This window comes from Alosa sapidissima, chromosome 24 (genome assembly GCF_018492685.1).
Source record: "Alosa sapidissima isolate fAloSap1 chromosome 24, fAloSap1.pri, whole genome shotgun sequence".
NCBI classification, from domain to species: Eukaryota; Metazoa; Chordata; class Actinopteri; order Clupeiformes; family Clupeidae; genus Alosa; species Alosa sapidissima.
In genome coordinates this window covers 10,224,669-10,249,407 of record NC_055980.1, presented here as the reverse complement: position 1 = coordinate 10,249,407, position 24,739 = coordinate 10,224,669, and the positions used below count along the sequence as shown (strand labels likewise).

General features: G+C 39.7%; 1 protein-coding gene across 1 annotated transcript; it reads left to right on the top strand.

Annotated features, from left to right (window-relative positions):
• Positions 1 to 1,372: 1,372 nt before the first annotated feature.
• si:ch211-214e3.5 (zinc finger protein 518A) lies at positions 1,373 to 24,739 on the top strand. Its single transcript, XM_042082934.1, has 3 exons — positions 1,373 to 1,630; positions 9,612 to 9,685; positions 16,495 to 24,739. The coding sequence occupies exon 3, from the start codon at positions 16,513 to 16,515 to the stop codon at positions 22,375 to 22,377; it is 5,865 nt and encodes a 1,954-aa protein (XP_041938868.1). The 5' UTR covers positions 1,373 to 1,630; positions 9,612 to 9,685; positions 16,495 to 16,512; the 3' UTR covers positions 22,378 to 24,739.

Below are 24,739 nucleotides of genomic sequence, written 5' to 3'. Positions count from 1 at the left end.
AGAACCACTTCCAGTCTGAAAGTCAGAACAGAAATTATATTGAAAATGGCAAAACCCAAGAAAAATATAAATATAAATTATTTAAAGGAAACTGCTGAAGAAGCAGATGGATGGACCCTGGAGATGGATCAGCTTGCCAAACCTGGCATTCACACAAGGAGGCAAAAAGAAGACCCTGTACATTTTTATATGACAAAATTTCAGATAGCGGTCCTCCTAAACAATTAAATTACACTGCCGCTATCTAATCCCTCCATAGATGGTTGTAGAGTCAGAGTCACCAGGAGCATTACTGAATCATATAAATATTCAAATATTCTTATATTAGTTCATGTGACTCTTTTTGTGAAAGATTAGTTCATGAGGATTTCCTTGCTATCTTTTGATTTATGAATTTGCTTGTGCTGGATATTTAAAAGCAAACAAAAAAAACATGGAATGTGAGGCACTGTGCATTATCTTTTAATCCAGCATAGGCTCCAGATTTAAAATTATGGTCAGAACTAGCAAAACGAGGCAGGCCAAAGGAGAGAAAAGACATTACTAGGATCTCAGCCAGCAGATTATTACGCATTTTCCCTCTGCATAAAGAGAGGAAGTTGTTGTCATTTTGCCTTGTGCAAGCCCACAGCCAAATTCTTGGTGCTATTGCAACTGCAGTGTCGTTTTCGCTCCATGCTTCATCAATCACAAAATGACCTAGATTAAGCTAATGCAGCCTAGCCCATGCCCATGCCCTACTGGAAGACTAAACTGCCCTTCCCTTGTTTACCTTGTTGAATTAAGAGAAAAATACTGAAACTGGTCGTTGTTGATGTTCTCCCCTGAATTCTAAAGGACTCTCCAGCAGACTAGGTTGCACTGCTTTGCTTGATGGCCTATTTTCTCTGTGTTCTATGTCTACGACTGCAACATGGTTGCTGCTCAACTTCCTGCTTTCTGTAGCCTGCTGTAGTCAAGCTTTCCTTATGCCTATTATTTTTAGCCGATAATAGTGACTGTCATAGGCTACACTAGAAAAGTAGCCTACTTGTAGGCTAAACTGATGCTGAAAATGATACGTCTAGCTCATGTAAACAATTGGGGTCCTTGTCTTGCCTGTTTTAATTAAAGCAGCCTTGCTTGCATGGTCATATTACATAACATTGTGTGTGCTTTACATTTTCTCCCAAATGTTAAATAACAGATAACCACCAAATCTGCTTACAGCCCTTTTCATTGAGACAAATGGCGCGCATCCCTATCTGTAATGGCGCTTCTGATATCTACTGAAACTGCGCATTGAGAACGCATGGGACTTTGGGCTAATACTGTTGTTATAAACATTGGTAATACATTGTGGCTGTTTTTAGTAACGGGGCTTCCATGGAATTTCGGGCTGACGCCTTATGTTACTGGTTGGACGATATAGATGCATCATTCTCTAAAACACGTTGTTTTATGTTAAATGTCGCAACACATTCAGACAGTTGTCTAAATGCGTAAGGGTAATGACTCTTTCAGGTAATCCATATTCATCCGCTTTAGCTAGTTGCTTGCTTCACCACCAACACGCAGCACACAAGCTGTTACCCGGATGGAACTGTCATGGCCGCCGTCTCTGACCTGCAAGACTAAAGCGAAAAGAAAGGTAAAATATTCTAAATCGTGTGGTTTTAAAACAATAATTGTAAAAACACAGTTTGGAGAAGAAACGCAATTATGTTACACTGTTTAACAGGAAATAGTCATCGGCATCTGTAGCATTATGTTTTTAATCGTATTATATTGTCTAGCGTGGGTGGGGGCTACTAGCTTTATTTTGTTCATTAAATATAGCCGGGTTATCGGCGTTTTAGTCTGTGGCAACTCATGTACCACGACAAACTATAACGTTGACTGTTCGATATAGTTAGAAGAGGTCTTTAATGCAGATGTTTCACGTCTTCGATTATCGTAGTACTTCTATCAGGTTGTTATGTATTGTTGTGTAGGCTACGCCGTGTCGTTTAAAGTTAGTGCATGTCAATTGAAATACTTCTGTAACTCTCGGTTGAGCCTAATGCCCGGTTTTCAAAACTTGGGTAATTCAAATATAAATTTTCTTGAGACATGTATCTTAAAATCACTGGTACAACTCCAGGTGCTGCTTTTGTCCCATCTTTAGAGGATGCAAAATTCCAACTTGTCAAAAGTCACCACCAGTGACAGTGTCTCATTTGGGTTACCCGCGCTCCTGAGAAAATTACACTTGCATCTGAGTAGGCCATGCTGTAGGCCTCTTCCATAAGCTGTGGCCTTGTCGACAAAGTCACGGCTGTAGTGTTTTTTTGTATGTTTTTTTATTTTTATTTTAGCCAAGTATGAGTTCATGCCATCTATGTCTATATGATTGGCACTTGTGCAGCCCACCATCAATCTGTTGTGGTAGAGTAGATTTAGCCTTGCATTTTCATGATCGTATCATCATCAGTTAAACAGTGATATATTCAACCTATGGTGTTTTAGAATGTGCTACCATATGTGTATTGATGTAACTGATGCATACACAGGGTAAGCTAAACTTTGACTTCAATTTATTATCCTTTAAATGTAGTAAACGTTCTTTAATTACTAATTTGCTGCAGATATATATTAGTGTTGTGAAAGAATTGAAATAAGGTTAGTATTTCATTCAAAAGAAACTAGTCCAAGCAAAAGAGAAAGCTTGCAAGTTTTCATAACCAGTTGCTATTAATCCCAAGTGACCTCACCTATGTTGATGCATCCTCTAAAGCAGTGGTTCTCAACCAGTGTGGTGTGGTGTGGTGTGGAATTTTGAGCAACTCATTGCATTTTTATACAGGTTCAATTGGGTTATTTTTAATGCATAAATGACACAGCTTCTTAATTAGTTGTCTCAGCTCATGGACACTGTACAGAAAAAAGTATGGGCATAACAATAAGCACCTCACTTATAGCCTATAACAATGTGTGTGACATACTTTAAAATCACTGAAGCCTGAAATCACTAGCCTAAATCATAAGTAGGTGTGTCTTTGCGTTTTGGTTTGACCTTTGGTGTGTCTTAGCCCCAAGAAGGTTGAGAACCTCTGCTCTAAAGTGTGTGCTGTTTAATTAGGCCTAGTCCATTCTGGTATAGTTGTTTGTAATGGAGGAAAAAGTAATGTGAAAATTTGCAAGCTGACCTGGTCTTAGGTCTTAGCCTAGTTCTTTGACCCTGTACTTTTTTAAAAAAGTTTTTTTTAAGTTATTTCAAAAGCAACAGGTCTAGATTTGTTATTTATCAATCAGACCAATCAGTAGGCCTATATTTTTGTACCATGAGTTATTCTGTAAAGTCTAGTCTTGAAGGCCTACCATCTCTGACTGATTAAGATCTATCACAAACGCTGTGTGACCTTTGGGGAGAAAGAGTAAGCTGGAAAATGCAAACTGAACTTTGAAATCTTGCAGAAGCAGCATGTGTGTCTGTGAACGATTGCTGGATTGTAGTATAGGGTGTGAAGTACTGACATGCCTGACATGTTAACCAAATGTTTTTGGTTGGTTTGTTTTACTGCAAAAAACATGCACGTTCAACTTGGTGAAATTTGTTGCTATGTAAGGCCCAGTGCGGGATATTTCAGTAGGCTTTGGTAGGATTTCTTTTATGTGCATCAACCAAGGACATTTTAAAATTATGAAATAAGGCCTGAAATAGCATTTCCACTTCATTTGTGTTTCTGGATTAATACATGATACAATACGTACTTGATACAAACCTGGGAAGATTGAAGTCTGACTATTAGGGGGCATTCTGTGTCAAATCAGACAAAATCCAGGAAAATGGTTACTTCACTGTCAGATTTTGCTCAGAGTTTGTCTACCTAATATTAAGGTCCCAAAACTAGGACCTGTAAAATATTTGTGTTAAACTCCAATGTTTTCATTTTGTATGATGTGTGTATGACCTTATCTTGGAGGCCATGTTTGGGCATTAATATCTTGAAAAGTATTATTCCTAGCCTCCCCAAACTTTGTAGGGATGGAAGACGAACATGTTCTTGCTATGATTGTACTGCATGCCCATTAGTGTTATATAAGGCCCTAGATATTGGAAAAAGTGCAAAACTGGTAGCCTGGCGGGCCATCCTATATCATTGAAATGTATAGTCTGGAATCGAACCATTTACCTCGCTTAATCCAAGGGGCGAGCAGAGAATTGTCTTTCAAACTGCCTAGGCATGCAATAGGCCAGCGCTAAGTCCAACTCCTCCAAAGTTGGCGCCAACATCGATTCAAACAACCGCTCTTCGTTAGCCATAGCCACCTTCCTTGTTGTTCACCGTCACAGGACTGTCGTTATCCTGTTAAGCCCGCCTTAAGACTCTCAAACAAAATAGAGCGCTGTGATTGGATGAAGTCCACGGCGTCCGCCAATAGAAATCCCTATGGTTTGATACTAGACGTACAGGCTGAGCAAATTAATTTGTCGCCGCTAGGGTGCGTCTAGATTTCTAGGCTACAAAACTGGTGATATCGAGGGTCTTGTAAACTCATTTTTTTGTATCCACATGGCACCAGTCATTGTTTTATCTGCAAATACAATACTTAATTAATGTTGAGCCAATATTTGAAGTCTCTACAACAAATACACATGAAGATATTAAGTATAAAACATGGTGTGATTGCATTTTTGGTTATGTTCATAAGACTTAAATGGTAGTCTGGGGTAGCTAGTAGGAAGACGAAAAACAACCTAGGAATAGCTCAGTTTATAGTAATTTTGTGTATAAAGTGCCAGTGATGTGTTTCATTCATACATGAATACACTTACTTGGTTGGTAACCTATGGGTTTTCATTCTTGGCCCTGTTTTGACTCAATTAATTTATCTATGGTACAACATTGACACTTTGTACACTAAATGCCCATACACTGAGCTCCTTTCACATAGATTTTCAAGTACCCCACATACCATTTTAATCCTATGAAAATGACCGGGGGAAAAACACCACCTCCCTTTGTTTAATCCTTAAAATCTTGAAGCCCATCATATGTGGAGAGCTCAAACAGAATACAATGTTGATAAAATATAAGCTTAGCATATAAAGAAAATAATAATAATTGATACCAAATGCGTGCAAAAACAAGTTTGTACTACTCTTAATGCACATTTTTTCCAAATCTAGGACCTTGTAAAAAATCTATGAGAATGCCGTACAAACCTTTTAATGTTTCAGTCATACTGAGAACATGTTTCTCTTCCACCCTACAAAGTTTGGGCTGCCTATTACATTAATGCCCAAACATTGCTTCCCAGATAATGTGATTTTCAGGCTGAAAAACCGAAGTAATTTCAAGGGCTGAAAATAATATGAAGACATAGGATTTGAACAGAAATATTTTACAGGTCTGGATTTTGGGACCCATTGTTGATGTAAAGGTTTGAACTAAATCTGAGTCGGTGCAGCAACAACCTTAACTGATTTGACATGGAATGACCCATAGTCTATATTTACTTGTTGACTTATGAAATATAAACTGAACAGACATCAGAAATGGTTTCCATCATGTTGCCATACTGCTTACAAAATACACTGTTATGTAACAGCTGTGGCTCTAAAGCCTGGAGCTTTTGTAGAAATTCAAGAGGTTGATCTAGCCAACTGTTAACGATACACACTCCACCACCTTCTCATCGATGTTTCAGGACAAGTGGAAAAATCAATGTCCTGGTATAATATAGGCCTATGCAGACTAGCAGTGTTTGTACACGTCTCACTCAGATCCCACCAGATCTGGGGCCTGTACTACGATGCGGGGTTACTGGCTTATCTGGGTAACTTTGAGAGTAACTTGATCACGTGTGGCATAACTTCCCGATTAACCCGTACTACGAAAGGTGGATAGGTTTTAACCGAGATATGCTGCCATGGCAATTTACGCTGCATCTCAAACCTGCTCCGAGGAGGTTATGTTCTTGGTTAACCCGAGGTTTCCATTAAGCACACCCTTTATAAGTACCACCCCTCCACTAACAATTCAAGACAATGTCGGCGTACCTGGATGATCCATATGACATTGGAGTGCAAATCGTGAGGGGCTCTCTTTGCAGGGCGAGGGGTTTTAGAGACCGCCATATACTATATATATATACCCGGACGATATTCTCTATGAAGATATAGATTTTCAGCCGAGGGAATTCGTTATCTTTGTCAGATGATCTAGGCAGAAGTCTCTAATGTCACCAGTCATAGCAATGCCCTTACGTGGACATTCATGTTTTCCATCTAATTGGTGATGCTGAACATCTGAGCAAGAATACTGTATGTCCGAAAATAAATCGGACATAGGCCTAGCCTAGCCTACAGTATGCTGAACAAGAATAGCCTAAAATAAATCGGCATAGCCTACAGTAGGCCTAATAAATTAAAATCACTGTTTTAACAAACTTGTTGAATTGAATGTCATATTACTGTACCCTGCACATAAAGGCTACAAATTTCCACAGCACCAGCCAACTCCTCTGCTACTGTAAAACACTCTGGTGCCTTACAGTAGTGTTCAAAGACACCTTTTTCTTGTTAGCTGTAAAACAGAGGCCAAGTGAAGGCTATAAGCATACTAGGCCTACATGTTTTCATAATTAAGAAATATTAATGCAATTATTAATTAGGCAAGCTATAACTATATAAACCTACTATTCTGAATAATGTGTTTGTTTCATTTTCACCTGCTGCCATGTGCGTTTGGCAATGGTGTTGCATCTGAAATGTTCACAGGATTAGGCATACACTAAATCAGTCAATGGGGGCTACTTAAACATTCAATTATCCCATTACTGTAATCTATATGCCCACTACTGAATTGTGTTGCATCTGTAGGCATTTCTATGAACTCAAAATAGGCAATTTAATTATTTCAACTCATTTCAGACATTCCGCAAGCTATTAATCCTCCGTAACACATATTTGAAGAACATGTGGAAATAAAACTTTTTAGGCATTTAGGCTACCCGATCTGCAATACACTGCCAACAGCCTTTCCTTGCTTTGTTCACTGCCGATGTATTTGATTTTTGTCGTAGAGTGGGTTTTAATTCCTTATAACTTGTCATAATAATTGTGCATTCCTCATCCGTAAAATAAGGTGATCGCGTCATCATTGAAAGTGGTGACTTGCGCTGCAACCCGCCCCTTTTATGTGAACGCGCACAAACTCCAATTAGGTTAACCCCGGCTCAACAAATCAACTTCATAATCAGCGTTGTAGTACCGATTAACACCACCTATGATAACCAGGTTTTGTCAAACCCGGTTTAACAAAGTAACCCTGGGTTACATCTGGGTAGGTTAAGCTCCCTTCGTAGTACAGGCACCTGATGTGATCTGTAGTCCCCATAACACATCCTAAACCATAATGCCTGATGGAATGGGCTCTGTGCACTAGTTTACTTGAAGTCGGTAAACCAAACATTAAGACTCACGTACATTGTATTTCCTACATTTTGATACAACTAAAGCACTCATATTCTGGAAACTGGAAACTCAAAGGTTTCATGACCACCACAGGTAATATGTGATAAGTGATACTTAAGGTGCCTTCAATGTATATATCTTATCGCCACTGCCGCCAAATATCAATATTTTTTTATTAAAGTTGTGCAAAAATGTCTATACAGCTGACTATTGTGATATTGTGATTTTTTTTTTTCATTATTTGTCTGCTGAATCATCAGTATAATGTGATCTACATAATACTGCACAGGTGGTACACAACAAATTGTGTTTCCAGCTTTATCTTTACATTTACGGTAAAAGTATTGCAGTATATCGCAATATGTATTTGTTTCTCAATATATCATGACATATTGTTTCGAGACCCATGTATCATGATGCGTATCGTATCGTAAGGTCCTTGCCAATACACAGGCCTACCTCAATGTGCTGTTAAGTCTGTACACAAGTGTATTGTGCACTGGATACATCTGCCAGACAACAAACATGATCCAAAAATAGGAAAAGCACAAAACTCATGGTCTGAAAGGAGTATCCCCGCTATCCTTTGGCTTTAAAAGACAGCTGTGACTCAGTACTGGCAGAACTCTCAGTGCCATCTGGAGTGTCATTCATTGACCTTACCACCACTGGATAATAGCATCCCATGTACAGCAGTTCAGAAAATGTAACATATGGCTTAAAATGATTGTTAACAGCTAGGCCTAATGATCTAGGTCTACATCTTATTAGGTTTTCATCACATTATTTTTTTTCTTAAAGCAACACCAAAGAGTTTTTTTGTACCTTTAAAATAATGTTTCCAAAATCGTTTCAGAGATTCATCAACTCGTAACAGGGTGAACGGCATTTCTGCATTCGCTTCGCGGCCCTCTATCGGATATGTAAGTTTGCCAGATCGGGTTGGAAATCTGTAGTTTGATGGAATGAGACATAAGAAACTACAAATTTGACTTGTATCTGATGTCGCAATACACCGTACTTTCATAAAATCATGCAACATATTCTACCTTGTCTGTGGACATCGTTATTTGCAAAGCTGGTGCTGGATAAACAAATAGCGTGCGTGCGACAGAGGAAGAGTTCTTTGGTGTTGCTTTAAGACAAGGAAAATGTTCTGTGCCTGAAGTTATCTGGAATGAATAGGCAAAAATATTTGGTTTTTGATGTTTTTTCAAATCAACAACTTGAGCCATGCCTGAATGTCAGCACACAGTGCCTGAGTACTTGTAAAGTTGAAGCCCTACAGAGTACAGACCTTTCTCTTGTTGAGCTCCAGGGACTGCGTGCGGATGGCCAGCTCCTTCTCCAGAGCGGCCAATGATGCTTTAATTTTAACCAAAAAAGTTCTTTCTCTCTCTCTCTCGCTCTCTCTCTCTCTCTCCCTCTCTCTCGCACACACACGCGCACACACACACGCGCGCACACGCACACAGACACACGCACACAGACACAGTACCCTACCCATCATGCTAAAGTATTTCCTGTAACCATAAGTTTTAACTTCCTTAATGGCATACCTGACTCTCATCTGTGTGGAGAAGAATGTTCCCTCCAAATTTCTTCACGTTCTAAATAACACATGTTTAAGTTATCTTATCTTATCATTATCTTTGTTCATTGTTAAGTATTGAATGTTTTGTTTGAATAATACATATGAGTAAGGTGTAATACATATGAGTAAGGTTTTTGATGTATGGTCTTTTCATGCCCAACTGAACTAAGTTTCACATGTATCAGTATTGAATTGGGATAAATTGAAATGGGTTGAATTAATTAATTTGTTTGTGCATTGTAATCAAATCAAATATGGTGTTTTTGCCAATACCTTTGCAAGTCCTTGGTTTGTTCAAAAGCACATGGATTTACGGATGTATGCATAGCTAACTTGGGGTGGTGGTAGTGTAGTGGTTAAGGAGCTGGGCTAGCGTGCAGTAGCCTGAAAGTAGTCGGTTCAATTCCCAGCTTCCACCGTTGTGCCCTTGAGCAAGGCACTTAACCCCAAGTTGCTCCGGGGACAATGTGATCCCTTGTAATATAGCTGACATATGTAAGTCACTTTGGTCAAGAAGTGTCTGCTAAATGTAATGTAATGTAATGTAACTTCTTGTGTTTTTTGTCTTTGTCATAGCTGCAAGATAGAGTGAGATTCCAGAAGACACTCTTCTTTAAAGGCACATGTCATACACAAGGTCAATTTTATAGGTAAGGTTTTGGACAAACAGATTTACAAACCCAAATCAGAAAAAGTGTGGATGTTGTGTAAAATGCGAATAAAAACAGAATGTACAGTAATAATCTGCCAATCTCATAAACTCACAGACAACATATGAAATGTTGAAAATTACACATTGGACTATTTCATGGAAAATATACAGTACAGGCCAAAGGTTTGGACACAGCTTCTCATTTCAATGTGTTTTCTTTATTTTAATAACTATTTACATTGTAGATTCTCACTGAAGGCATCAAAACTATGAATGAATGCAAAGTTATTTGGACCACAGATGAATATTTGTCAAGTTATGGCTTGTTGAATATGGTATTAAATAAAATAAAAAAAATAGCAACTTTGAAGAAACTGGAATATAAGACATGTTTTCAATTATTTCACACTTTTTTGTTAAGTACATAATTCCACATGTGTTCATTAATAGTTTTGATGAATTTACAATGTAAATAGTCATGAAAATAAAGGAAACGCATTGAATGAGAAGGTGTATCCAAACTTTTGGCCTGTACTGTATGTTCATTTTGAATTTGATACCAGCAACAAGTTTCAAAAAAAGTTGGGACGGGGGTAACAAAATGCTGGAAAGTTGTGTAATGATAAAGAAAACAATGGGAGGAATATTTATGATTGGGTATGAAAAAGAGCTTCCCAGAGAGGGAGAATCTCTTAGAAATAAAGATGTAGGGGTATTTATCACTTTGTGTAAACCTGTGTGGACAAATGATAAAACAATGTCATGAAATTGTGAAGTATTTGGGGAGTTAATCATATACTCTACATAATATCATAATCTTTGCAAACTAGGGATAGAGCTGAAAAACAATATTGGACGGCCGTGGTCTTTTGGACCTCATAAGGGACTGCATTAAAACCAGACCTGTTTCTGTAAAGAAAATTATTGTATGGGCTCAGGAAAACCTCTGATAACCATTGTCTATGAGCACAGTTTGATACTCAATTCAGAAATGCTAGTGTAAACTTTACCATGCAACAGACAAAATTGTATTTAGACATGACGCAGAAATACCACCGTCTTATTGGGGCCTGAGCTTGTTTAAAATGGATTGAGGTAACATGGAAAAAGGTCCTGTGGTTAGACCAATTAAAATTTGCAATTATTTTTGGAAATCATACTGTAGACTCATCTGGGCTAAAGAGGAGAGGGCCTATCCAAGTATCCAACCTATCCAACTTGTTTTAGTGCTCAGTTCGAAACCCAACATCTATGACGGTGTGGAGGTGCATTAGTGCCTAGAGCATGGGCATCTGGCAAAGTACAATTAATTCTGAATAAGCATGGATATCCGTATACAGGTTTTGAGCAACATATACTGCCATCCAGGCAATGTTTTTTCCCAGGAAAGACTAAATGAATTCTGCACATATTTAACAAGCATTTCTCCATAGAGGAAGAGTCCAGGTGCTAAAAGGGCATTAGGTGCATCATGGAATGAAAAACATGATTAAGAATACATCATACTGTCATACTGAAATCCTATATCGGGCAGGAATGGGACAACATTTAATTCTCAAAACTAGCAACTGGTCTTCTCAGTTCCTAAACATTTACAGAATTTTGTTAAATGAAGAGGTGAAGCAGCACAGTGGTAAACATTCCCTGTCCCAACTTTTTTTAAAACATGTTGCTGGCATGAAATTCAAAGTGATCATATATTTTCCATGAAATAGTCAAAATGTTCATTTTCAACATTTGATGTCGTCTGTGTCTGTTTTGGTGCTAAATATGGGTTTACGATTTGGGGTTATAGCTCTAACACAGGTCTGTGTAAACAAAATGTCTGCTATCTATTGGTTAACAGTGATGTCTTTTAGAAAAAAAGTAGCCAGGCTTTTTGGCTTAAAAATAAGGTTACTGAGTAGAACTTGCAGAAGGTCATAACAGTAGGTCTGTATGCCATTGTTGGTTGTTAGTAGATAGGTATATCTTGAAACCTTGCTTTTCTCTCCATTTGGCTGTTAATGGAAGCACAAGACACTACTAATACAAGATTTTGATCATGCAATAGAAAATTTGTACTGCTGTAGGATATGGTTTTGTAGCGATCTGGGGTCATTGTTCCTCTCTGCCTCACACAAGGCATTGATACAGATGTAGGAAAAGTGAGGGTATTTTTTACTGTAGTAAAATATCCTGATACAGTGTATGTGTAGTTGTTTAGAGTGGGGGAGCTTCTGAATGCTCTGAAGTGGAGAGAGCTAGATAGGGTGTCTGTGTCAATTTATGCTAAATTCACGGATGCAAACAGCGCGCCTTTTGGCGGATGCCGCCTTTTTCACGGCTGTCTGGGGGACTTGTGTGAATCGTGCAGATCCGACGAGTTTTTCTTTTGGGGGGGGGGGGGTTGAAGTGTCTGATTATAATTTCATCAAAGTTAATTCTGTATTAAAATGACTACATAAACACATAGCCTACCGTTACAGTCCATGAAACATAGGAAGTGTAAGACAACACTATAAATCAAAAAGCTGTGCACGTAAAAATCAATATAGCACTCGTGATCGTGGGATTGGTCATGGATATTCCCACGGCTGTTGTTGCCTGCGCCACTCGGCCTCTGGCCTCGTGGCTACGGCCGAACAACACCCGTGGGAATATTTTTAACCTTGTTTGTTGCGTCAGTCAGTTTAGTTCAGTTCCGGACAGACTAGCAGTATTTTGTCCTGTAATATTTTAGTAGCAGCCTAACGTTATATCCAACTCTACCCCCTTTCCAACGTGTAGCCTAATGGTAACGTACTTGTTTAGGCTAGCAGCTTGTTGATGTCTAGTAGCCTAATGAGCCGCTGGTCTAGGCTTTTTCGTAAATGCAACCCGAAGTGACAAGTGACGAACTGACTTATTTTCAATGACACCTACCACATAAGGGCGAGAAACTGATGTGTGGGCTTATCCTAACAGACAGACCGCACTACTGTTGATACATTTTAACTGTACATTTTCGTGCAGAATAACGTTATTTTGGGGCGCATTGAGAAAGGGGGCAAAGTGAAGTGAACTATTTTGCACTCTGTTATGATACTGTCAGGTCTAGGGTAATACTATGGCTAATATATGCAACTTTTCATTTACAGAATGAGAGAATTTGATGAGAGTGAGGCACTAACAGTTAAGAAAGTGGATGAGGGTTGTAAAACAAATTGGAACTGGTCTTGGTTACAGGTTGAAACGGAGATTGAGGTCAAGACAGCCAAACACAAATTCAAAATGTCAGACTTTTTCAAAAAAATTGAAAAAAAGGGACATGCCAAATGTACTTTCTGCATGAAAGAGATTAATTATGCTAACAAGGGAGTGCATGCTCTGTTGAATCACTGCCAGAGTGCTATACACACAGAGAGAGTGGCTACCATCATATCTACCCAGTGTGGCCCAGCTCCTCTGTCAAGACAAGCCAGCTACCAGCCAAAGTCAGGCCCCAACAGACAGAATAAGGGAAGGAACTGGGACTGTGCATTTTCATATTTAACATTTTTGTGTGAATAGGGTGAGCCCTGGATGGTAGAGGTGCAGTGGCGATTCTAGACATTTTTAACAAGGGTGGCACTGGTGAGGCACTGATTTAATTCAAGGGTGGCATGAGGCAAAACAACCAGATAAACAGAAACAGGCTCAAGATGTGAAATTAGCACAAATACATTAGGGAAACCAGACACAAACACCATACTCATAAATTGAAAGAAAAAAAAAACACAAATACCTTACTCTCACATAAAATGTCTTTGTATTTGAATAAAATAATACAAACATATTAAAGTTAATTATCTAAGTTGTCTGTCCCTGGGCTATGCTGTGCTAAAACAAATTCCATCATGGGGACATTAAAACATAATCCATTTTATTCTATTCTATTAAATGAAGATACAAATATACTCATCCAATACATTTTCCCCCCACAATAACTTATATCTATGTGCATCTATTTTTGTAGCTGTTAAAATAATTTGACCTGCTTTTTTGTCTATTTGTTTATTTTCTTTAAAGTTCTCAAGAAACTTGAGGGTGGTATGAAGGAGTGTATTGTGTATGTGAGCAATTTCATCTTCCTAAATCTCAATATTATGATCACAACAAGTGTGGGCAAATTATTAATTACATTTTCACGTGGGGTAACTTGTTGCAGGGCAACCACATAACCGGTTCCATGTCTTCCGATTGGATGATTAATGATCAGTAAAGTTCTCAAGAAACTTGAAGTTGGTATGAAGGAGTGTATTGTGTATTTGAGCAAACATAGTTAACGTTGCAGGGCAACCACATAACCACATTTCACTTTTATAATCACATCACCAAAAGTAGGTTATTGGTTTTACCAAAAGTATTTGGCAGTATTTTTAAACTACAAACCTATAAAGTATTTTGATACAAAATACGATGCCATTTTTTTCCAACTAAATAAAATACAAATTTGTATTTTAAATACATCAGACATGCCTATCCCTGGCTGTTGGCTGCAGTAACTCAAGCTAGGTAGTACTTATTGTTTTGTGTTTATGTTAGTTTTGATCCAATTTGACAGCTTTGCTATGTTGCCCACCCAAAATTTCTACCAGCCCACCCAAATATAGTAGCCTAGCCTAGGTTAGAACCAGCCCTGCCCTGCATGGAGACATATTTTACGATAATAATGGAGAAAATGTTAGCAAAACTTTAGGTTTTTGTTAACGGAATCTCCCTCCCTCATTCATCTATTTGCGCAACAGCCCACATTCTGCGTTCAATCCAGAGAGACAAGTGAAATAAATGTTTGTTTTTTTTTTTCTTTTAAGCGGACATCGCCATAGGCACGATATTTAGGCTACTTCTGTTAGGCCTACAAAAAGTTGCAAATTAAGGAGTATTTCCTGATCGGGGAAACCTTTCGGTCTGCGGTTCTATAATATCATTCAATTGTGCCGCAAATTAACAGACAGAAGTGGGGCGTAATTTAAATTCATGGCTCCGTAGACCAGCAATCTACTTGTCGAGGAGGCTCATAATTTGAGAAACGCTGCAGATCATAGACAGAGAAAGCTCTGGGAACAGAACGCAGGCATATGATTTTGTTGTCGCGCACTACTATGAAAAATGAACTAAATGAACTAAAAAAAAAAGGAAAAAGTATGCCAGATGGCCAGTCCAGCCCTGCGTTCAGGAATTATTTAATTATTATAAGCAAAAGTGGAATGTGCACAATGTTTCATTTATCCCTCCTGATCGGGACGAATAAAACAGGTATTGGGGATGAAATAAGCATACAGTTTAGCCTAAGCTATGTAAACTTCCAATAATTTCAATATTTTAACAAATGCTTGACTGGTTGAATGGTCATACATGTCATCAGAATATCGCTACCTGTAGCCTAGATGCGACGAGTGTAGTGAGTAGGCCTAAGCTTGATGAACCATAAATGAAAAGTTTTCTTAACATTACATTAGGACATTATTACCATTAAACACTTTTACAAAAGTATAGGCCTTTAGCCTACAGTTAACACTTAATGACCTATCAAATGTCGGCGACTTAAGTGTGTGATTTAGATAAATAGGCACTGGCAGATGCAATAGGTAAATAGATATCTTTGCGTGTTAGCACAAGCAGTAGCCTGTAGGCCAATAAAGGCAAGCGTGTTTGCCACTTACATTTCTGACGTCTGATACTTCAAACTGCTGCAAGTGCATCAAGAAAGGTCCTGCCTTAGACCGTGTTAATGGCCAATTGTAGACTAAGATTTGGGGGTGGCCAATCGAATCTCAAGGGTGGCCTGTGCCACCCGGAGCCACCCCTCTGACTCCGCCCCTGCAGAGGTGGTGGCAAAATGTAATTATATGATATTTCCTGTGTGGGCGTGGGCTTCGATAATCTCACTCCTTTTTGACCATACCTCTGTTTGCATCCCTGTAAATTTCTCTCACTGGTATTTCATACCTAAATGTGGGCATGAGGGGACATTTTAACGCATTCTTTTTTTTTATTGTGACGAAATTCTGAGCCAGAACCAGTAAATAGCCATTTAACTAAATGTCCATAAAATGTTGGCTAGGAACACTTCAGCTGCTTGTAGATTTTATGCTATATTTTTGGTGCAGCTTTGTTAGTTTATCTATCAGCAGGATGCAAAGCTATACTGGCCCAATATCCATGAAAGTTAAAGGAAAGTAGAATGGGCTAAGTAAGAGCCCATTAAACTTAAGGTAGCTTAGGTCCAACGTGTTTGGTGTCACTTTCGCCAACTTTGTGAGACATTTGGGCGTGAATAGTTACTTTGATTTATTTTGTCGCAATTTGTTGTTAGAAAGCAACATCAGTGAACTCCTCCTGCTGCGCTAGCAATGAATGCAGCCAGGTGGTGGCAGCATATCTTGTCAGAAGCTTCCACGAGTAGTAGCATGTTGCTACCTTTCCATTGTCAGTCATGTTGGAACTGGCAACTGTATTTGTACTCTCTTATCAGACTCCTAGGCTAGGCTGCAGGGACATGCTGATAGGCTCTAGAGGTGTTCTGTGAATGTACAACATGTGTACTGTCTGTAATGCAATAAGCAAGTTTTGGAAATTCCAGAAAATGTACCATATTCCCGCAGTTCATGAACTATACAGAGCATACTGTTCGGTTCTAGAATGTGCCTGTGGTATCCCTATAATTTGAAAAAAAAAATGTCCCAAGCTAGCCCGTAGAGGTTTTATTGTAGTTATTCTGAAAGTATTCCCTTGGGTATGAGATGGTTTAATCATTAATTTCATTGTTTAATTTTTTGTTTATTTGTTTGCTTTTTTATATAGAAAACTGTGAGTGGAAACATGGAAACTGATGTGGCGATGCCCGATGATCCTCCAGAGAAAGATGAGGGCAGCAAAGACACAGAAGAAGATGTAGAACCTTTAAAAGACTGCAAAGACCTTCCCACAAAAGAGCTCTCAGAACAGCTTCCAGACGGGCAGTGTATTAACCAGGATGGACAAGATGAAGCATCCTCTGAAGAGGCAGGTACTGATGACTCGCAAACAGCCAGGAAAGCCTCCAAGAAATCACCTTGTAAGATGCAGCAGGGGGCTGTTTTCTCCGGGAAAATACTCAGCTTCTGCTGTTCTGAATGCAAGGGTGACACAACCTACAGCCCCAATGACTTACTTAAGCATTTTCAGGGATCTCACAAGGGCACCCTCCCCACTTATCCATGTGACTTATGCAGTTTTGTCACCAATGAGTTCTCCTCCCTTCAGCGCCATCGCATTGGCCACCGGAACCCTCAGGTCACATGTGAGATCTGTAATGACGGTGTGCAGTACTCCTTGCTCTTGCTTACTAGACACTATATAATGTGTCACAGCCAAAACGGCCACTTTCGCTGCGAGAAATGTGAATTCTCTACAAGAGATGCAGGCACGTTTGTGCAACACATTCACCATCACAATGAGGGAAGGCACAAATGTGTTAAATGTCAGTATGTTAGTTCTTCACGCAGGGAATTCCAGAGGCATCTTTTAGTCCACTCTGCAACCTTCCCCTTTACGTGTCACTTTTGTGGTTATGGAGCTGCACGAAAAGACTATCTTACGAAGCACATGGCTACAGCCCATTGTGAAGAGAATGACCGGAAAAACAAGTGGAAAATGATGGAGGAGAAACAATGTGTGACCTCCCCGCCAGGGCTCAAGCTTCTGCTAAAGAAAGGCCCTGTAGCAGGAGGATCCAGAGAGCCACAGTGGATGTCAAAACTCCATACACTTCCTGGTGTAGGTCTTTTGGATCAAAATGGTAGACTTTATAATCCTGAGAAAACTTTGGAAGAAACCCAGCAGTTTCTTGAAAGGGCTGTTAGAGTCAAAAAGGAAAACAATATGTGGATGAAAAGTGCTGTCAAGACAGAACCTCAATGCTCATACCCCTCCTCACCAGCCACACCCCAGCCCAAACCACCTGAGACGGACAGTAGTCAGGGTTCGGGGCTCCTCAATCCTAACAATAGCAATGGATTAACCGTTCTCATGGTCAAAAATAAAATCTCTATCCCCCCAAATTGTACCACAAAAGTCATGGGGTTCAAAATGGTAGATGGCAAAAAACATTTAGTTCTCAAAGTCATACCAACAAAGCAAGAACCATCCTCGCACTGTGAGGGAGAAACAGAATTGGACTCTCAATCTACTGATGATCATGACACAACTAATGGACCTAAATATCCAGATTCTTCCGATGATGGAGAGAAATCATACAATTCCCCCTGCTCTGCCATGTCTTCACCACTTGGTTCTCTTCACAGGCCAGATTCTATGGAATTTAACATGATGGGATCAACAAAGGACCTTGCCAAGCCAATGAAGAGTATTGATGTGGATAATGATATTGATGATGAGTTGCCTATGGAAGTGGAGAATGTTGGAGATGCAGAGCAATCTAGGACATGTAACAGACAGAATTGTACTTTACAACATAAAAACTGTTTGGAAGATATGCCCTTTTCTCAGTGTGAAAGCACAGCTTCTTCCATGACCAAAGAGTCAAAAACTACTGTGCATCCGTCAAATGGAGAGATTCATTCTGAGAACAGTTCAACTTTTACCGACCTCTCCACTGAGAAGTCCACTGTAGAGTCCTCACACTTGGACGGACCTTTAGATTCCATTGAGAACAAAGCTCCAACTGCACATTCCACTTTGAGCAAAGCTACATTTTCAGATTCACTGACTGGAAGCAACACACCTTCAGAATCACTGGGGAACATTGGTGCAACTTCACATTCCTTTGCTAATGCAACAACAACATCTAGTCCATCGTCTCAGACAAAGCCTTCACATTCAATAGAAAATGATATCTCGCCTGTAGATTGTCCCAAAGAGTCAGTTATGGACACTGATTCAAGGATGGAGTCAACTCAGTTAGATGCCGTTCACAGTAAGGGCACATCTGTTGATGCAACTGTAAACAGTATTGCATATTCACATTCTACTGTTAATGAGCCCACACCCCCAAATAGTGAGATTACGCCCTCAAATTTAACTGAGCATGTAGGAGGACCTTCAGATTCAGCCAAGGATAAGGCCACAATCTCAGATTCAACTGATAACAAGGACACGATGGCAAATTCAATTGAGGACAAAGCCACTCCTCCAGATTCAATAGAGGCTAGGGAAACTCACTTAGATTCAGTTGAGGTTACAGCTGCACCTCTAGGATCTGTTCACAAAGCCACATCTTCAGATTCATTTGATAAGTCCATAGTATCAGAGTCCACTGAAGAGACTGACAGATTTGATCCAATTGAGTCCAGAGATTCAGAGATCATTGCAGATAAGAGCAGATCTTCAAGTTTAATTGAGGATAGTGCCCCACCTCCAGATTCAGCAGAAGATAGGGATGCTCCTTCAAAACTAGTTGAGGACAAGGTCATGGTTTCAGAATCAGATGAGGACAATGATGCAACTGAGGATTCCATTGAGATTATACCTTTAAGTTCAGTTGAGAATAAAGATAGAACTTCTGATCCAATTAAGAATAAAGGCACACCTTCACATTCAAGTTGTGATAAGAACACACCTTTAGTTTCAACTGAGGAAAGAGACACAAATTCAGGTTCACCATGCAAGATCCATTCTTCTGAGCACTTTATGGAGAAAGTCATGCTTTCAGAATACAGTACAGATAATATCAAGCAGTGTAATATGATTGCTGTTGCCTCAACTACAGATTTAGCTGAGGAAGCCAGAACTTCACAATCAGCCACAGAGTCGGCAATGTCTCAAGCTGTCCATGCTGTGGAGGAGACCATAAATGCAAATTCCAGTGTGAAGGAGGCCAAAATGGCAGATCTCGCTACTGAAAAGGCCATGACCTTGCAGTGTACTTTGGAGGAACTCACACCCACAGATTTAAGTGTAGCTGAGATAAAACCGTTAAGTGGATCAGAAGAGCCACATGATCTTTCCGCTTCTGCAAAGGATGAAGTTGTGCTCAATGAGGCAGTTAATGCAAGCCCTGTTCTTGATACTGTACCATTATCACTAATATGCAAAAAACCTCCCTCTGACTCAATTCTGCCCCCTGATAGAGTAGTTGAATTGCCTACTCCTCCGCAACTGTCATTCACTAGCAGCTCAAACAAGAGTTTTAGTGAAATATCCGATCCTGTGTCTATCCACAGATATTCCACTGATGCAGACACATGTCAGAATATTAAGAACAGTCCCCCTGTCTCTGAAAGACTGCCAGATAGTGGCGATTCAGAGACCCCTCTCTCTCTTGCTACACACTCCAAGAGCCAGTCCCCTGAAAGCAGCCAAACAGCTGCAGTTCAAAGTTTCAGTGAGGAACAGAACTCCCAAGAACATCTTTCTAGCTGTACCAGAGATGATGACAAATCCACATGTGAATCGCCCAGTGGTAGCAAATCCTCAAAATTATCTTTAAAGAATGAATCTGGTCCTCATACAGTTCCAGAAACGGACACAGTTGTATTAGATGCTGACAGTAAGATGTTGAATTCTACAATGAATTCGCCTAATCAGGAAGTCTACAGTTTCCACAACTACTCCAAGGAGACGTCTGGCAGTCTGGCTAAGTCCCTTTTGTCAGATGAGCAGAATGGTGGACAGCCTCATGAAGGTGAGGAAGTTGATGAAGAGGACTGCAGTGATCCCAGGCTTTCTGCTGAGTGGAGCTTGAGGCTAGATGCTTCCCCTCCTCAAACAAGCCGTTGTGAAGAGGAGGAAGTTGATGGGAGTAAATCTCAGAGTGCAAATGAGGGTACAGCTACACTTGAGCGAGTGTCTGACAGTGACATAGAGGTGGATGAATGCATTGCTTTGGTTGATGAACCATCTCACACTTTGGAAAAACAACCCAACATGCAAAGTACCCCATCTGTGTCAAGTAAAGTTGAGGAAGATGCCATATCTGTTGGTCAAAAGGGACCTGGTATCAAAAATGATGTAGCAGTCTTGGGAAGAATACTTGAAAAGCACTCAGATGCTATAATAAACCACCAGCTTGAAAAAGAGAGAATGGGATCCTCTTCTGTAGCCTATGATTCTGTGAGGCCCACAAAAACCACACTAAAAATCCTTCAGACACCAGAGGGTAAACAGCAAATGTTTCTTCATACTCCAGACAACCAGTATGCTGTGCCAGTGCAGCTCAAAAGTGCACCTGGTTTCAAACTCATAACTAAGTCATCTGCATCCAAAATTAATGTATCTTATGTCCAACCTGGAATTGAGAGATCAACTAAAACCACTGGGCTTGCATTAACTCTAAGTGGTGGCAGAATTGGTGCTGGAGGTCAGCCCTCCAGTGGTGGGGACAAAGGACCTACACATTTGTCATCTCTTCAGCTGGGAACCAACAGCAGTGGAGGACATTACCTTGTTAACTCTGCATCTTTAAAAAGTCCTATCTTCCTGTCAGGCACTGTTAAGTCTCCTTCTGGGGAACAGACAACAAATAGGCCACCAACATGCTATTTACTCCAAAGGCCACTTCCCGTTAGCCCAGTCGCTGGGTGTTCTAATCTTGACCCATCAGGTTCAAGTTCTCAAACCCAGCAATCTTCCCGTCAAGTCCTGGCTATGCCTGTGAACCCATCAGACAAGACCAGTCCCATTCAAACAGGGCGACAAGCATACCTAGTCAGGTACATCTCTCCTGCCAAATCAGGAATACTGCTTAATAATGCAGAAGGGAAAACTGCCGGTTCAAACACGCAGTCTAATGAAAGTGGCAGGAGCAGGATGTTTCTTAAAATTGTCAGGAGCCCCAATGGCACCAGGTTTCTCTCTGGTGTATCTGGCACTTTGGGCAAAAAGCCCATTTATCTGGCAACGGGAGGAGGTCTTCAGTCCCCATATTTTCTGATGTCGTCGAACAAGTCAATAGTTAATATGTCAGCTGGACTGAAAGCCTCAAACCTACAACATGGCTCCAACCACCAACAATCCATGGCATCACAGTTGTCTAAGACTTTGCCTCAAGTTCAAGAGGATGGTATGATCACGCATAAAAAGTCCCGCCACCTTCTTAATCAAACCCGAATGAGCCAAAGGAAGAGGCAAAGGAAGGCCTTGTTTGATGACATGTTTGAGACCTCATCCAAAGCAAGGAGGCTCTCCAACAGATCAGAGAGGGAGGAGCCGACAGAGTGGGCCCCAGTGCCTAAGGATGTTGAAAGGACACTCAAACTCTCACCGTTCAGTGCATTTCAGCAGATTAAGGTTCCCCGTCAGAACCAGCCTGTGGTGGTGCTCAACCACCCGGATGCAGACATCCCTGAGGTGGTGAGCATCATGAAGTCTGTGAACAGGTTTAAAGGCGATATCCTCAAGGTGGCGCTCTCCCAAAGAACTGTCCAAGCCCTCTCTGAGCTGAGCCTCTCTGGCGTCCTGAGGCCGAGTCCTAACACATCCAAGTCTGCCATGCCGCATGGCACAGCGAGGGCTAGGATGTTTGGTAGCACGGTCAGGGAGAGGTTCATCCTGAAACTGAAGTTAAAAAAGATGAGCAGAAACAAATATGAGGTGGTGCGGAAGTCCTCACCCAGCGGCTCTGCAGAGCAGCCGTCCAGTTTTTCCTGTTGGTTCTGTGGTAGAATGTTTAACAACCAAGAGGACTGGATAGGTCATGGTCAACGTCATCTGATGGAGGCAACCAGAGATTGGAATAAACTTTTTTAAAACCATTATAGAGCCCATTGATTGGGACAAATGCCGTCCTTTAAAAAAAAAAAAAAAAAACTGAACAGAGACAAGGAAATAACTTGTTTTTTTTTTTTTTGAACGACTGATAATCTATTGTTTTTAATCTATAGTTCTCCATCCAGAAGCTTTTATTTGATATATAATGGCATAGAAAAAAGAGTGTTGTACCTAAAACGCATTTATTTGTATATAATCCCTTGTATATTTAAATTTTAAACATTTGTGTTTGTACAGATGTGAACTGTGAAAACTGGACACACTGTTTGTTAAAAGTGCGCAAACTTAGAGATCACTGGCAGAAAAAGAGGGTGCTGTCTGTCACTTTAATGCAGACTATTCACAAATTACTCAGGTGATTTTCATAATCTCTGAATGATCCAGTTTGTGTATTTTTCCTTTAACTGCATTGAGAACACATAATTGCAGTTTGTAGTTATGGTTTAAATAGATATTTGCCCACACAATGAGACATAAAGAGACTTTTAAATCGTGGTGTATAATTTGATGTATGTCCCATCTTTTAGCCTATATTTTAAACAAACCTTGAGAGTATAATTGTATGGTTTATTTGTCTTGCATTATGGGGAGGAAATTACTAAGAAATGAAACGCTTTCCTGTGGAAACAGTTAGTTGTAAACAGTTATGCCCGGAAAAAAAAAATTACACTGTATTTGGATGTATTTCCTGAAGGTCATTTTAAAATATTTTTTGGTGCCATGCATCTACTCTGAGCAGAACCTTCACATGGGCCCAGTGTCATATAAAAGTAGCAATACACAATTTTTTGCATTGTTTTCAACTTGTTTGTTTGCTTTTAAAGTCACATCTACTTTCACTTCTTTTGGAAATTTATTGAAAGCTATTGCTCTTTTCCCTGTTTTCTTGTTGTTGCAAGAGGAGCTAGCAGTGGCGTGAGTTCAAGAGAATGTTCTCAGATGCACATTGTCCAACAAACCTCATAGGGCCCACCAAACACTAACCATTAGATTTTTTTCATGTCTCAGTGCCTGAGTGTACCTCGAAACCATTCAAGCTGGGTTGGATGTTAATGTGCGAAGCTGTATGTTATAACCTCAGCTAAATAGATGTTGGATATGAGTGGTCTTTTTTCATACGGTAAAAGATAGGCAGGCTTTGTTTAAACACAAAGAAAACCTGACTTCCCTATACATCCATAATGTGTTACTGATCATTTTATGCCACAATGGTCATTTATGTGGTGCTTCATTAATTTCTGTGAGATTTTCAACTGTATTTCTGTATGTGTGGGCTTTCTCAGGATATACCAGCTCTTTTCATATATATATAAATGCCAACATGTAAGGTGCTTTCTTTGTTGAAAAAAATCCTAATGTCTGTTTTTTCTAAAAAACAGGCCTCCATATTTTTACTTTCATACAACACATCCAGAGCAGGTTAATTGACACAAGTAACTTGTCATTAAGAAAGGAAAATAATTCTCTAAGTTATTAAATAAGATCTATGACTCCTGTGGATTAGTTTATCAAATTTGTTTTATTTGAATGTCCTGTTTTGAACATTTCAGAAATATTTGATTGCTTGTGAAAGTTCAGAAGTCCTTTGGTCATAATTATCCAGTTACATTTGACATTAACAAACAGAAATCATTCTCTGTACCTTTAGGTATAGCTTGCATTTGGTTGCTCAGAATTGTATGGATTTTGGAAGCTTGAGGTGTTTGTGCTGTAGACCTAACATGAATGTGACATTTTAGAACGTTCACCACTGATTTGATTCCACAGATCGCTCAAGTAGATGTGGTGGTTTTTACATAACACAAAGTGGTCATACAGTAAAATTGTTGTGTTGGCTGAGAGAAGAACAACCACCATGTACAATTTGATCATGAGTCACTGTCAATATAAGTGTGTTTTTTTTTTTTGTTTTTTTAATTTATACTTAATGCTTAATATAATTCCTGGGATATGATATGGTTCACACAATTCATAATGCAATTTTCTTTCACTTCCGTTACATGTGTCTTTCTCTCTTTCCTAAGTCTTCTGACAATCACTGTAACTGACCGTTGATGTACTGTACTGTTAGCTTGCATACCTTGCAAATATCAGAAGTCCCAGGTTAAACCTATTAACCTTTGTCTGATTCCTTTGGATTCAGATCTGCACTTGGCACCCAGATAAACCAAATTTACAACTGTAATATTTCATGTAAGGTTGTTGACATTCATTGTGGTCTGAGAAACAAGTTTATTTTTGTAAACAAAGTGCCTAAAATGTGATGCACCAGGTTGACACTATTGTACTGTAGTACCTCCTCTTGCAGTTCTATCCTGATTAAATGTAAATACTTTGAACT